This window comes from Rhipicephalus sanguineus, chromosome 1, assembly GCF_013339695.2.
Source record: "Rhipicephalus sanguineus isolate Rsan-2018 chromosome 1, BIME_Rsan_1.4, whole genome shotgun sequence".
NCBI lineage: Eukaryota > Metazoa > Arthropoda > Arachnida > Ixodida > Ixodidae > Rhipicephalus > Rhipicephalus sanguineus.
The window spans coordinates 147,526,621-147,542,390 of NC_051176.1; the positions used below are offsets into that span (position 1 = coordinate 147,526,621).

At 45.9% G+C, this 15,770-nt stretch overlaps 1 protein-coding gene across 6 annotated transcripts in view; it reads left to right on the forward strand.

Moving 5' to 3' along the window:
* LOC119399916 (nucleolin) overlaps window positions 1-15,770 on the forward strand; it is a 69,535-nt gene that overhangs the window by 19,335 nt on the left and 34,430 nt on the right. For all 6 annotated transcript variants that reach the window (XM_037666810.2, XM_049417042.1, XM_049417052.1 and 3 more), the window contains exons 4-6: window positions 1,643-1,831; window positions 4,463-4,495; window positions 13,273-13,396. In XM_037666810.2, the coding sequence (XP_037522738.1) occupies window positions 1,643-1,831; window positions 4,463-4,495; window positions 13,273-13,396 (346 nt within the window). The remainder of the gene's footprint in view (window positions 1-1,642; window positions 1,832-4,462; window positions 4,496-13,272; window positions 13,397-15,770) is intronic.

Below are 15,770 nucleotides of genomic sequence, written 5' to 3' on the forward strand. Positions count from 1 at the left end.
GTGTACTCTGTGCGTGTGTGTGTTATCTTGTGAGTTTCTTGAATACAATGTTTACCACCACCACCACCACCATCGGTATTTTCCTGCAGAGGCAGCACTGCGAGCAACTTCTTCACGGCACTTTTTCTAAAGCGGAAGCGACACAGAAATTCGTGCCCATCGTAGGTCTCCATCGGGTTCCACTGATGACTCGTCGCGGCGGGTACGCGTATGCATACGCTGTGCCGTTCAATATTTTTTATTACGGTCCACATATAATCAACGAACTGCGCATAGTTGTCCCCCGCCATGTTGTGCGTCTACAATGAAGCCTTAAGGTAGGTCATAGGCTACCTTAACCGAGCCTTACTTATGACGGCGATAAGTACGAGGAAAGTTCTGCGATAAGTACAAGGTTCGTTCTTGAAACGCGTTAAGGGCGGACTTATGGTTAAGGGCGACTTAAGTCATAAGGATAAGGTTAAGTTAGGTTCGTGAATACGGGGGTAAGCGATGTTTGAAGTCTGAAGTTATTAATTTGGTATGTCCGTGGTAGAAAAGCCCGCTCTAAAGGGGTCCTGACCACTTTGCTGGCCTGACATTTTAGTCAATTATATCCGAATGTCCGTTGTACCAGAATCTGTTGTAAACGAAGCTCAATCAACGGAAAAAAATGCGGAGGGCGGCATAACGCCACAAATTGGTATGTAATATCCGAATGTCTGTTGTAAACAGATCCGTTGTAACGAGGTTAAACTGTATCCGTGTTCGACTGTATAACATTGTATTGCCAATGTGGCTGACTGATGCGAGTTGTTTGAGAGAATTGCAATGCATTTGAAAATTAGACTTCAATTAAATTTTTGGTGTTGGAAATTGGATCACCATAATGTCATCTGATCTATGTTGCCCGAAAATATTGGCGAAATAAACAAGGAGCCCGCTATTTGTTATCCTCATCCGTGCTAGAAAAAAATAAAGTAAAGTGAAACGATTGAAAGCACACATTAAATTACAGTACTCTCTCAGTATAAAACGGAAATCTCTTAATTAAACAGATTTGCTGCTTAAATGGGACAACTGCCTCTGATAGGATTGGTTTCGTTTTTGCACCCCTGTTCATCTCTCGGTAAATGGAAATCCTGTTAAATGGAACATATTTTTTTGGTCCTTTCAGGTGTCATTTAATGAGTCTACTGTGTTTTAAAGTTGGTGTGTAGAAATAGTGAAATAAGAATGTGCGATATTAAAGGCCATTACAGGGGTTTAACTATTCAGTGATGGGAATGATTTCAGCAACACTGGTTTCATTGTGAAATTCCTAAAGTAGAATGACCTTTTTTTTTTTCTTGCGCTACTAAGCTTATGGAGTGATGTAGCCTGTGGAAATGCAAACAATTGTGTGCCGACTAGAATGAGGTAGAAGAGGTGTTCACCTTTAGCGACAATTTAGTCTTGCATACTTTAAACCTTCCAACACAGTCTGTCATTGGGATGATGGTATCTATGGGAGGTTTTCTGGGTGCCTACTAAGTGGGATTACATTTTGAATCACTGACTCTTGATAGCGGCTGTGGTTGTAAAATGTGGCTTTAGCCAAGAAATAGGTACATGCCTTGTTACACAGTTTCCTCGAGTTATTGATATTGTGATCATATTGTAGTGCCAGCTCCGAAGGCCACAAAACAAGAATCTGCTGCAACAAAGGCACAAGGTCAGCAGCAGAAAAGTCCTGTGAAGCAGTCACCACAGACGCCAAAGGAGAAAGTTCCTGTGGTGGCAGCTGTCAATGGCAAGCGTAAGGCAGAGTTTGATGCAGGATCCTCTCCGGCAAAGAAAATTCGATTAGAAGGTGAGTCTAGTAGTATTGTGAAGCAGCCGTCATGCACCAGCTCTGTCATTTTTAAGGTGTGCGATGGTATTCGATGCGGTGTGTTCATTGGACTAAGTGGAGAGCGAGTGGTTTGGTTTAGTAAACATAACCTTGGCATTGCACCTGTCTGGGCGTCATTTAAGGTATTGATGACAAGTCACTGCAGCAGACCGGACGCCGTAGCATATTACCAAAGCGCGTTGGACCTGCCTTTTTTCTTTCTTTTTTTGTTTTTTGTTTTCGACATCAAGTCATGGCTGCCTGATGTTCAGTTCAGAAAAATTTTAAAATAAAACCACGCGACTGCGCTGGTGCGCCACCGTATTGCAGTGCTCTCAACTATGCTTTGAGCAAAGCAGCCGTGTGTGTGGAGCGTGGTGAAACAAGCGGCTGCGACAAAGTGCACTATACCTTACAGACTTGTAGTGGGTGCTTCGCCAATTCACAAAAGGAACAATAATGGCGTAGTGGGCCCTTCGCAACTGTACTCACAGTAGGCATTCTAGGATAGCTCGAAATGGCCAATGTTATGAGCACAGACATTCCTTTCCTTGTGGCACGTTGTCCACAAAGACGCGAAGCCAGGCGAGCGATTGAGAAGGCGATGCGAATGGGGCCCAATTACGCTATCGCGTTTTGCTCTTGAAGGCGAAGCTCAAGTTTTGAATGTGCAATAGTTTCCTCCAACCTGCTTCGTAGGAATTAAGGAGTGCACTTTATTTCATGAAATTGAGGGCACTTTAATAATTTTTTGTTTTCAAATATATTCGAGAGCTTTCAATAATTTAGAGAGTGTGCATAGAACTTGTGTATAATTCTTTGCCTGTTTTACACTTCAGGGAAAATTTTCAAATTAGTAAAGATAGGACTACAGTAGAAGCTCGTTATAACGAAGCGGGATATAACGAACTAATGGATATAACGAAGCAATCGTAATTCCCCTTGAAATTCCCATAGACGCCCCTGTATTTAAACCTCGAAGCTAAAATTTCCTCGCAATGGATATAACGAACCTTTTTTTTTCCCCACCGAGCATTTACTGACCATTTTGGTAGCCAGCAAGTCAATGTCTTATAGCGCGCGACGGTTTACGTGCCATCATGGATGCGGTAATTCAAAACTCGCGCTCCCGAGGAGCCGTCTGCCAACACGCGCGAGGGTGCTCGTCTGCCTGCCTCCCCTTCCACTGAAACTCGTGGACCCACCCGCGCACGTCACCCGGCCTCCCCTCTCCCGCGGAACTCGTGGACCCGCCCGCTCTCCTGTTGCGCGCGTGGACGGCTACGCGGCGACCGCGCGGCTTGGGCGTGCGCCTTTTTGCTTGTTGTTCGCTGCGTGTGCATCAGAACAGCATCTCTCTCGGTTCCCGCCGCTAGACAGGAGATGGACGACGGCAACGGCAAACGAAAGCGCAAAACGATTACAATCGAGCAGAAGGCGGCTATGTTGAAAGCTGTTGAGTCCGGCGTCAAGAAGAAAAAAGTTGCCGAAGATTTCGGCGTAGCGTTGAGCACGGTACTGACGGTACCGCAAGCGTGTAATCGACCGAATTCTACTCAATATGAGCATGAAGCGCGAGACTACAATCGACCTCTACATGGCGATTGAGATGCTACAGGCTGCTTGGATGTCTGTAACAGCAAGCACGATCGCCAACTGCTTCCGGCATGCTTCATTTGGCGTCAACAGCGGCGGTGACAGCGAAGATATCGGTGCTGCCGCCAATGAGGGTGCCGCGGGTGACCAAGACCTGGCGTCGTGGGACGCTCTCCTAGACGCCGGAGTTGTGCCCGACTGCGACACCTTCTGCACGTACGTCAGTGCCGATGCTGACGCGGTGACAACCGAAAAGCTGATTAGAGGCTGAAATAGTGCGCGCGGTGACAGGGGTGGTGAATGACAACAGTGACGAATGTGTCGACGACAGCCCGGAGTTGGTGAACCCGATGTTCCGACGTCCGCGCAAGCGCTGGATGCGGCAGACCTGCTGCGCCGCTTCTTCGGCGCTCACGATCACGGCGAGCACGGACTCAACATAGCGGCAGCGGCCGAAAAAGCCATCATCCGTCTGAGGAAGACACGGCAGGAGTCTATTAAGTACTATTTTTCTGCTAAGTGAGCCGCCAGCTGGTGTGCCGAGTTTGGCGTGAATAAAGTAGCAGTTCCTTGCTGTTCTTTCTTTTTTTTTCTTTTGCTAGTTTTTCTCCGTGCGACGGCCGTTTTTCGTTTGCGTGGCGGGCTGCTGTGGGATTTGGTGGTCAGTACGTCCTCTCTTGCGTGCTAATTGTCGGTAGAAATGGATATTGGCTATAACGAACTAATGGTTATAACGAAGTAATTACGACTCCCCCTTCAACTTCGTTATAACGAGGTTTTACTGTAGTATTCTCCCATTAACTACTGTCAGTACAGGTAACCTAAAATATGACAAAGTATGTAAAATTGGCAATTTACTTCACTATATAGAAACATCATTCAGTGCATTTTTCTAGCAATGTACTTTCACTGAGAGTCCTAAGTTGGTAAAATTTTTGGAGTGCACTGCATTGTGAGCAATATATCAAATATGGGTGTCATTAACATTAATGTACGTCTCCAATTTTTTTTCAGATCACATTCCAGCATTTTTTGTCGTTGACTATGGTGAGTTGTTACTGGGGTCTTGCTCTGCTGTATGGGAAAACTGTCTCTTGTTGCACCAAAAGCATGCAAAATGTATGAATTGATGCAGCGCACACTCTTATGTATCGGGCATATTATGCTTGGGTTACCCTCACTACTGCAGTCTTATGTTAGTGGGAGGTGACATTGATGGCAATATTTTGTAGACTCCTTTATGTCACTGCAGGAGAGGCTGGGTGCAAAATATTGCTTTCTGTATATACAGTAAAATCTCGTTAATTCGACCCCCGTTAATTCGGAATTTCGGTTAATTCGGACGCGGCGTCTGGTCCCGGCCAAAATGTGCATTGTTCTATGGCTGAGAACTCTCATTAATTCGGACAGATTCGACCGCGCTTCGGTTAATTCGAACTCCCGACCGAGGTCGGGTCGAGACGGGGAAGGAGCAGCGGATACCGCCACGGCTGCGGTTCGGATATAATTCGGATTCGCAGCCGAAATCGACGGCGCATCTGAACAATTTCGAGATCGGATCATGGCCTCCGAGATTTAAAACGAGGTAACGAGATCGGATTATGGCCTCCGAGATTTAAAACGAGCTTTGCATCTCGGAGGCACATACACAATGAAAGGCAGTGCATCGCTACTGTCATCAGCAACAGGCAACATGGCGACGGTCCGTCCGCGTTATCAACGCTACAGTTACGGTCCCTAGAATATCGGACCGTACTAGCCACTGTATCAACGCGATCAGCCAGCCATGAGTGGTGGATGATAAGAATAGCATAGAATATGGCATAAGGCATCGTTCCGCGATAGCACCCCTGGTGTTCCGCAACGTGCGCGGTGAAGCGTTGTGCAGGCCTGGCGTTCCGGACTTTCCGCACTCCTTTCTACGTACGAGCCGTGCAACATTTTCAACACTGACGAGACAGCGCCTGACAAGACGATCGTGTTTAAGGGGGACCCCTTGCGTCGGCGGGAAACGGAGAACAGAGCGGGTGACGGTTCTTCTGGCTACGAGCATGACCGGCACAGAGTAGTTGCCGCTGCTGGTGATAGGAAAGGCTGCGAAGCCAAGATGTTTGAAGAACATTAAGCAGCTGCCTGTCGACTACCGCTTTAATAGAAAGGCTTGGATGACCTGGCTGCGTCAGCTAGACCGCCGCTTTGCGGCACAGTGTGCGCGGATCTGCAGGAACTTAGCAAAATTGTGATTTCCTTGCACGTTGCCTCCGCGAAGCAAACCGCGATCACCGACTTCTTTAAGAAATAAAAGTCTGGTGGTGGCGGAAACATTTTTCTAGTGTTTTGATCGTACTCGCGATAATTCGAACCCTCGGTTAATTCGGACATTCTCTCTGGTCCCGTGAAGTCCGAATTAACGGGGTTTTACTGTACAAGCGGATTGGTCAGAAATAATAGCTCAATAATGTGCCAGCTTTTTATTTATGAGGGGGTATTGAAGGGTTTAATTATCACCATAAAATAGAGAACGTATAGTAGTCACTTGCAGTGGTCAAAGTTAGTTCTCGACGTAGTCTCCCTGCTGACAATTTTGCCAGCTTTTCTTCCCCTATTTTAAGGGGAGACACTGGTCTCGATACGAAAAGTTTTATTATTGGAGATATTCTAATGAAATTTGGTGTGTATATGTATTTCTTCCTCCTGTTTTCAAAAATATAATTAGTTTTCATGTACTTCAATTATCAAATTGTGAGAGCATAAGTGAAATCTAGGTAATTTCTTACGGGTCATTAAGACACGTTCCCTCAGTATTTTTAGGTTCTGTTTAAGATGCTGCTGTAGTCAAAGACCTGCCATGTGGAGCTATGCTATTTATATTGTCACTGAGATATATCATCATATAAGAACTTTCAATTGTATTGACATTGTGTAATCTTGAAATGCAATTAGCTCACATTATTGTTCACAAAATTTCATATGTTCATCTTAGCCACAAAAAAATAGCATAGCTCCACAGTCCTATTTCTTACGAATTCAACGGTATAAAATTTATCAAAATTACCTTACAAAAACATAATGAAAAGATCCGTAAGGCTGGTCATGTTGGCAAAAAATGTGAAGCTGAGAAAATCGCGTTTGAAGTTTGACACGCACTGTATAAATTTCTAAAAGGAACCTTTAACCATAAATTTTATTCACATGTTCCCCATCTGTTTCCCTTCAAAACAAAACAGAAAGTGTCTTGTTCCACCCAAGGAATCATATCTAAAAAAAATTTTCCAATGTGTAAAGCATGATCAAAACCCCACCGTGACAAGCGGCTGGGGGGTTCTGGAAAAGCCATGGAGTATGAGGCTCAAGCGACTGGCTGCTCATGTCTTTTCAGTCTTTAGGAAGAACCTTCTAGATGTTAGGCAGCATGTTACCCTGGGTAATAGGTTGCTATGCTCGAGAGAATACCTTCAAAGTAGTCCAGGACTGTACTCTTCTGTGTTGGTCTGTGTTGGTGCTCTTCAGATGAGTTGCATTTGCCTTGCGTAAACGCAGAGAGTCTTTTTCTAGGCTTCGTCGAACAAGGCAATCCCCAACAACATAGCCCAAACTTGCAGCAATGGACTCGTTGGTTGCCCTTCCAACGCAACGACACCCCAGCTTTTTCTCGTGCAGAGCGACAAAGCCTGGCAAACAATGTGTGGCTGTTGTTCTTAGGTTGCACTGCGGTACTCGCCGTTCACCACTGCCGCCATTTGCGATTTCTCACATTCTTACAATGCATGATCGACTCAGCTACACAAATTTCGCGTTTAGCTTGGTTGCTTTTATATAAGCGCATTTACTCAAAAATTATCCAAAGGGATGAAAATGTCCGTGCTAAGTGGTGTCGCAAATGCATTTAATTGGAACGATCTTTTTTTCTTTACAAAACGGTTCCCAATTTCCGACCATAGATCATTACTGTTGTTTAGCGAAGCTCAGAGAAGAAAAGAGACGTGTTACTGTATTTTCTTGTTACTAGAGATGTCCTTTACGCAGTAGCCACCACGCTCTGGAAACACAATGTTTGACATTTTCTGCTTTTGTTCTAATAAAAATTATGCAACATGTTTTTTCATAATATCATTCTGCAGTCCTTTGAGAACATTTTGGGGGACTTTGAACAAAATTGAGATTGGGTTTTTTTTATTATAGATTTTCGAATTGAGGAGCACTTTTCTCTTTTTGGTGTTTCGAGCATGAAAATTTACTACTTTGAAAATTATTAGAGAAATACAAATACAGAGGTTCATTATTCACATAAAGGCCTATTCATACTGCAAATACAAGCTAAGATGTTCAGAGAATTAGCCATAGCGTCCCAAATTTGACTGATTTTCAAAAACGAAGCGTTTTTCATGAATTTTTAAAAATACATAATTTGCTCAGAATTCCATGAAATGATAAGAGCTATTTCCTCTTTACTTCTACGTCTGCCAAAAAGAAAGATATTTGTAATATATAGCTTCAGTGGCTGCCAGCATGATTGCGAATTTACGAAAACGCACTCTTCGTAAAATGGTCGTCGTCAACCGGCGACACTTGTTGAATTTTCCTGTGTTGAAAAAATTTTTTATTTGAAAACGAACTGCCATTTCGTGCTGTGCAGTCATATGTGCACAACATATAAAATTACAGTGGTGGGAAACCTGCTCCAATTGCGCCAATCTGCGCCAACTGGCAATTGCTGCTCCACACTGCTCCAAAATGGTCTTTTTTGCCTAATTTGCGCCATTGCTGCGCCACAACGTGGTTTTAGGAACCGAAACTAATGTTTCGTGGACAGCGCGCTTCGTGAGTGGATGTACGTCGTGGTCGCCATCTTGAGCTGCTGCATTTGTTAATGGCGCCACTAGCGTCCCAGCCGTCGTGACAGCCGACGCAATCCAGTTCAGTACCAGTGGCAACCATGGTGGCAACGGTACAGCAGCACTACACACTGTAGCAGCACTAGCACCCCTAGCTACCCTAGCAGCGCTGCAACCGCGCTGCAACCTTCGCTTTCTGCAAGCGACACGCACTCCTCGATGCTGATGCTCTATAGCGCTCATGGCAGCGAACGGAGGTGCGTTTGTGTTGTCGCCTAATAAAAGCGTGCAGTATGGTTAGGACAGAGCTACGCTTGCTGTGCCGTACGCGTGCGTTTATCGTAATGGCGTGAGTGTAGCGTGGTTTCTGTGTGCACGATCCGCAACGATAAACTCCGCAACAGCGAACTGCTTTCGTTTCTACAAAGCGGTGTGCGTGGAAACTCGGTCCGGCACAACGAGCAGCAACTATCGGCGGCTAAATGCGTGCAGTAGGCCTAAAGCAGCGTGACGCGACAGGCATGCCCGAGAAGTTCGCTAGGTGCATCTATAAACGTTGGTTAGGTGAATATACTTATTGCGACAGGGTTGTCAGCGATACGTCATACTGGCGCGGTCGTCGGTGGCCGCCACCTCACATTCGTTCTTTCCCTATGCTTGCATCGTTGCAATCGCGCGGAAGTAGGAATCATTCATCGACCGATTTCCGTACTTCTCGAAAAGGCGGAAGACACTGTGGCGTCAGCAAGTTCAGTGGCGCAGTAAACTTTTATGGCGTAAAACGTTATCGCGGCACGCGACAGCGGTAGGCCGATAAGTTGGCGGTCGTTTCTTGGCCCGTGTCAGCCAGTTGGGGCGTGTGACGATGCAAGTTTTAGTGAGCGCGGGCCAAGCAACAACCGCCAACTTATCGGCCTACCGCTGCAACAGAGCCGGCGAGTCGCGGCCGCAGCTGATTTCGTTCGGTCAAACCACGGCTGTGCTGGCTACAGTGGCTGAGAGCAGCACGATCACAGCGCGCGAGTGCGCTAGTCACGTGGAAATTTTTTTTTTTCGCAGGCTTTCTTTGCAGCTTGGCTAAATTTTTAGGCAGCTTGGCGAAATTCTAGGCTAAATTTTCTTCCTCTGTGTGTTTCATGAAAAGTCCGTGCCTGCTCCAAACACAGGGGTAGCTGCTCCAAAAGCAGATTTTGCCTGCTCCAATGGCTGCTCCAAAATGCTGGAAGGCATTCCCACCACTGAAATTATCAGGAAAATCGGAAACATCAAATATACACCCTTTTTTGATCTTTCGTGGAATCGACCTGTAGTAACGTGAGTGACCTCCGGACCTCCGCCACTTCCGCAACGTACGTACCGGCTGGAATGAACTAGAACACATTCTAGTTCACTGTAGTACCGGCAAAGCATCGGTTGCTACATCACTCCCAGAGTTTTGATCGCTTCCTGGCTATGTGCGTCACAGCCTTGTGTGGTCACGTGACCACGCCTCCTACACTTCTACGTCACTGCCCAACCTCGGCGCCCAGAAACCGAAACCGAAAGTTGTCCAAATCAAAAGGCGATATTAAGTTATTTAGCGAGAATACATGAATCTTCGTGCGTGCATCATGCTTCCTGGAGCTATAGGAAACGCTTACAGCAAAGAATGCGCAAGCCACAAATTTGGTGGCACCACCCCTTTAACCAAATCTTAGTTTTCTCCATATTCACGACCGCTCCAGACGCGTGGCAAAACTGCTTAGTCTTCTTGAATACTACTTTTGTCAGCATAAAAATATGATATGTCTTCATTTTAGCATTAACACATTTAAGCACAAACAATATTAAAGCACCAACATTCGTTCAAACATGCTGACGATGCAAATACTTTAGGAAGCGGGAGAACTGCCCCTATGGGAATTAGTAGGGTGGTTGTACTGCGTGAGATATGTCTCCAAGCTACTATCCATCGATCTTGTTAACGTGTTTTGCGTACTTTTGCAGCAGTGTCGTAGGCAGAATTTTTTTTTTCGAGGGTGGGCACGCCCTTTTTCTGAAGGGGGGTCCGGGGAGGTAAGTGTGGTCGAATGTCATTTTGTGCTCTGTAGCATATGGCAGAAAAAAATTTCGCGGGGGGCATGGGCCAGGTGTGCCCCCCCCCCCTTGCTACGCCACTGTTTTGAAGTTCTTAATGCATCTGATGACATCAGCTTTATGGGGCGTTCATTCTTAATTCGATAAAACTATAAAGATGCCTTTCCTACATCGAGGAATCACAGGATTGGAGTTGAACTGCCCGGTCATTCCCAGAGTGCGAATGGGCTAAGTTTTTTCATTCCGAGGAATTGAAAGGAATGGAATGAAGGCGCCCATTCCTCAACACTGCTTCCCACCCACTGCAAAGTGCTCAGCCATAATTCTTTATCCTCATCAGTCACAGCACAAAGTGCACATAATGCCTTACAGATGCGTGTACCACGAGACTCCGAAGAATGACGAAGAATGGCATAGTGGGAATTTCTCTACTGCAGAAAAATTTGGATGATTTATGCGGTAGTAGGTATCTTGCATGTGTACTTGTATTATTGCCCCAAGAGACTCTCCAACGGGCTCTACAAAGTCCGCTCTTCCAGCTTTCGTTGTGACTGTGGTGCGTGTTCCCCGCAGGCCTGGCTATCTTTTTATCAGAACAGCGGTCTCGCACATCAGGGAGTACACTCAATGACGTGCTGCTTCTGAGATCGTGCTCACTCTTTTGACACAAAGCATTGAGCCCATTAGAAAATTCGTATTTGTCTTTTGAGAAAATAAATACTATGACTTCAAAATTAATACTGGTTTTTGCTAGTTGGTAGGAATTTGTGGTACAGTTACTTCCTCTCCTCTTAAGAACGTTTTTTACCCTTGTCCCACTTTCCTAAAAGGAAGGCAAGTAACTACATCACAAATCTAATGTTCTTTATGACTACCTTAACTTGAAAATTTTGCATAAAAAATACCGTTACGAACTGTTACGGAACATTTTTTTTTTTTCATTCCGGAACAGAACTTTTTGCGGTGGAACGAAACTAAAACCGAAACGAAAAACATTTCGTTCCGACACCCTGCTCCCAAGGCCATCTACGCAAGCGTGTACACAATATGTGAGTGAGGAGCGAGGGGCCTATTGATGTAATCGGGGTTCTGCCCAGAGGACCGGAGCCAGCCAGAGTCCCGGGGAGATGTCGAGGAGAGGAGCCCGGAGCTGTTAACAGTAACGTTTATTACATATTTACAGGTAGCGTGTTGCTACATGATGGGGTTAGCATCATGGAAGCTCTCGAGGGGAGCTTCTCGTAGCTTGTGAGAGCTTGAGAGAACTTGTCGGGAGCGCATCGGCGCTCGCATTTTATGTCCTGGCCTTCCCAGGGTTCCCTGTAGGAAAAAACAATGGAGGCCAGGACAGTCCAATGAAAATTTCCATCTTCACCTCCGCCCCCAAAAGGGGAAGGTGAAACGCCGCCTCCTTCCCAACCCACGAAAGGAGAAAGAGGCACATCCAGTTCGTCCCATGGCGAGGGAAAAACACTGCCCACCGCGCACTACATGGCACAGCACAAAGACGTTGAGTCTTACGTGGAAGTCAATTTCGTAGTCTGTTGCAGGGATGGGTATGCGCTGCCAGGCAGACCACGAATTGTGGAAACAGCGGCAACAAGGCGCCATGGAGAATGTGGGAAATGCATCCGCAGACGGTTCCCAGACGCTGGGCCCTTTGTCTGGGGCACCTTGACGACAAAGCAAGCCGCCTCGACGGCCAACAACTCTTCCTAATCTGTCAGTCGGTCAGGCGTGCCCAAAGGGTTTTACGAGGGGCGCAGACAACCTGAGAATATTAGACGAACGACCTTCGCCGCTCTTGGGGCATCTCTGGAACCGCTGACCCGGAAGAAATCAGGGTAGTCTTAGCCGCAACGTCTCGTGCGTCAAAGCGGCGCCAAGCCAGGCAGGCCGATCATAACACTATGCATGCAGCAGAGGTCATCTGCTCAGGGGCCACAACTAGCAGTTCGTTTCAAGCGTTGTATGGCCGATAATTCTAAAATATCTGTCACATCCATCAATTGATGTCACAGACAGAAATCGAAGAAATTTTACAATGTACGAGGCGGTATTATGATTTTTATATGTCTCGTTCATAGAAGAGCATATAAACGGTAGCAGCACGCCGGAAGTGTCATCTGTCGTGCTACTGCAAAAACCACATTTCTCCGTGACGCTATTGCGTCACCCTCGCGCACTGCAGCGGCCAAGCAGTTTCAGGAAAGTGGAAGCGCCCACACCAATGTGGGAGAACTGAATGCGACACCTTTTGGCAAGAGACAGATCTCGAAAAACTTACTTTTGCTAACAATTTCTAAAACATGTAGGTGCCATCTTCTAATTTCAAATACAGATCTTGGAGGCCATGCTTTTGGTTGTGGGAACCTGAAAAATGTCATGGGTGTTGTTTGCTAAGTACTGGGCAAGATAATTTTATGGAAATAAAAAAAAAATTAAATTCTGATGACAAAATTCAGTGATGTGATTAATATGACATGAAATATGGCATTTTGAAATGCGGAACATTTTTTTCTGCATAGGCCACACCCACTTAAAATTCCTCAATTTTTTTTATTGTGGCCCTTATGCAAGTTTATATGGTAGTTTCTTCTTGCAACCATTTGAAGAAAATTTCCGTAAGAATAGGGAATGTTTATAACGAAATTTTTGCTGAACTGTCTCCATGCAGACTTTGTCTTGCTTGTTTTTGGAATGAGAAAGTATACAGTACGATAATTATTTGTTGTTTTTGAATGTTTGTTTTATAACATTTATTTTTTAACGTTCCTACCTTTTGTGTGCTTTACTCAACAATTTGCTTGTTTCACATGCATGCTTCCTTTTGTGTTGTGCCACGTTTTTTCCTTTAATGTGCTGGTGGCCAGTGTTGAGTTTTTTTTATTTTTTTCGGTCTTTAATTTGCAGAGGAACGAGACTTGCGTGATGTCAAGCTGACTTCATTTCCTGATGGGGTCACGAAGGATGATCTCGAGAAGCTCTGCAAGGGTGGCCATGTAGTTCGACAAATACACCAAAACAAGAAACTTGTGTAAGTAGCACAGTTTACTGACATAGGGTGAAGTTTTTCTTGACTGAAAAGAGTTTGAATATTTCATTTGAATGATCATAGGGCATTAACTTGTGTTCTTGGTGGGAGTCCGAACTTTTGATATTTTCTTGTCATTCTAGGAGAAATACAGCGCACGCACACATTGCTTGCGTGTCGTATGCAAACTACATCAAGCTCTCATATGTTGTTGTTAAACCGTACAGCTTTTGTCACAAGCATGCAGCCAAGGCAAACCAATGGTCGCTTTTATGTGGCCATCTGGGCTTTGATTGTAAGGTTAAGAAAGTGAAACTGTTCTTCCTGTTTGAAGCTTAAAAATGCCGCACTCTTGAGCACCAGCTTGCTGCACATCTCTTATTTCACCTTTTTCTATCCTTATAATTTGCCCCTTGTTATGACAAAACTGGATACAGTGGAAACCTGATTATACGGCTTTGAGGGGACCACGCAAAACCGTGGTATAATCCGGGCGTCGTATAATCGAAAAACTAAAAATATTGGCAGTAGCAGTCAGCTCTGCCCAAAAAGGGGGAACAGACCGTCTTAATAGCCCATGACAAGACCCTGAGGTTCTCCATGGATGGTAGATTAAATTATTTTTGAAAATGGCAGCTAATGGCAGCATTACTTAGTTAAGGGGGGACGCGGCTTTCGTATCGCGAAAAATGGCATAAAATCGATTTTTTTGAAAATCGCATTTTCAGTTTCTGTAGACCCTTTTCTATCAGATTCCAAAATATCTTCACCAAAAACCACGTAGAAGTGCTTTAAAAAATTTGTTACGCCTGCCACGGTGGCGAAAGTTATTGCGGAAATCGCAAAAAAAAACACTGATTTTCAAAAAATAATAGCTCCGCAACGGCGCCACCGTTCGCCGATATTTTGGTCTCGTCGGAACGAGCATTTCTCAGTCTTCGAATTCCCCGCCTCAGCTGGCTCAAAACAAGCGCACAAAAAGCAAACGTCCGAAGATCGTTTCGAGGCCTCCGATTGGCCGCGTCTGCCATGTTGCCCCAGCGCGCCTCGCCATTGGTCCGATGCTCGCTTCGGGGGATCGTTGGCTGCTGCTTGCGCTTCGCGAGGTCACGGCTGTCGAAAGTCGCGGTCTTTATGACGCGTTCGCACTCGTTATGTGTTCACACCTCGAAGTCGACGATCACGTAGAACTTAACTACATTTTAGTTAGGAGCTGCAAGCGGAAGCCCGATCAGATTACGATGGCACGCCGCGCTCGTAGTGAACATTGTAAGCGCGCGTCTTGGTCCGACCCTTTAGTTGACTCGTCGGATCAGCGGTTGGAGGTTCTGCTATCAACACTTCGTACACAGTGACGAAGATAATCGCGGGACGACTCCTTGAACTCGCGACCACGCATTATGTACTTTGAAACAAACATCGGGCACCGCGGCCGGTGCGTCTACTGCTCGGAGTCGTCGCTAGGCCTAACTCCGCTCACGGCGCCGGCGTGCGAGACGAACCTCGAACTTTGCGGGCAAGAACAACGCGTTAAAGGAACCGCGGCAGTGTGCTTCTTCGTAAGCAACGCAGCGCATCGCCCGCCGGCTCCTCGGAACCGCGGATGGTAATTTTACGCATCGGCAGCGGACCCCACAGCCAAGCTCGTCGCGCAGCGGCCGCGCGTCGGCGTCGCGAAATGCGAGACCAAACATGTTGTGCGCCGATTTTTCGTCGCCGCACCTAGGGATATTGTGCATCGTCACTGAATGCCGCGACCCAGAACATCGCGTGCAGATTTCCCGGACTCCGCGGCCGAGCACTTCGAGGTGAAATAAAGCACTGTTGATGCAATTTAGGCGCGCTTGGAGCCGTGCGTGGTATCGCCACAAGCTCTCATGAATCATCTGAAAAAAATAAAAGCCTTGCAGATAACCGTGTTCGCCGCAACCGGGTGAATTGTGAAGCGCATCACAGTCGAGGTTTACAAGTGAGCTTGAGTGAAGCAGGGAGATGAATTTACATCTGCCCAATTCGCGTCTTGAATAAACAACTAAGGAATTTCTATTCCCCCAATGTCTTAGCCGTAATTGCCTGTTATTTAGGAGGAAGGGATAGGCTGTCATGATGAGAGCCACTCTTAGTATCCTATAAAAATTATTCAGTGATCAGTTGCAATGAAGAAAGACTTAGTGATAGCATGAATACAAGAAAGCTGGCAAAGCACCACAGCATATGGCCTAATCACATTACAATATAACGGGCAGCCGAGAAAGATTCTCTGCGCTTGAAAAGGGCTAAGAATCGATCACTAGAGAACATGGAAAGGCAGCAAAGAAAGAAAGTGCCAAAGGACACCTCCAGTTATGCTGCAGGATCATTTTAGAACTACATATGT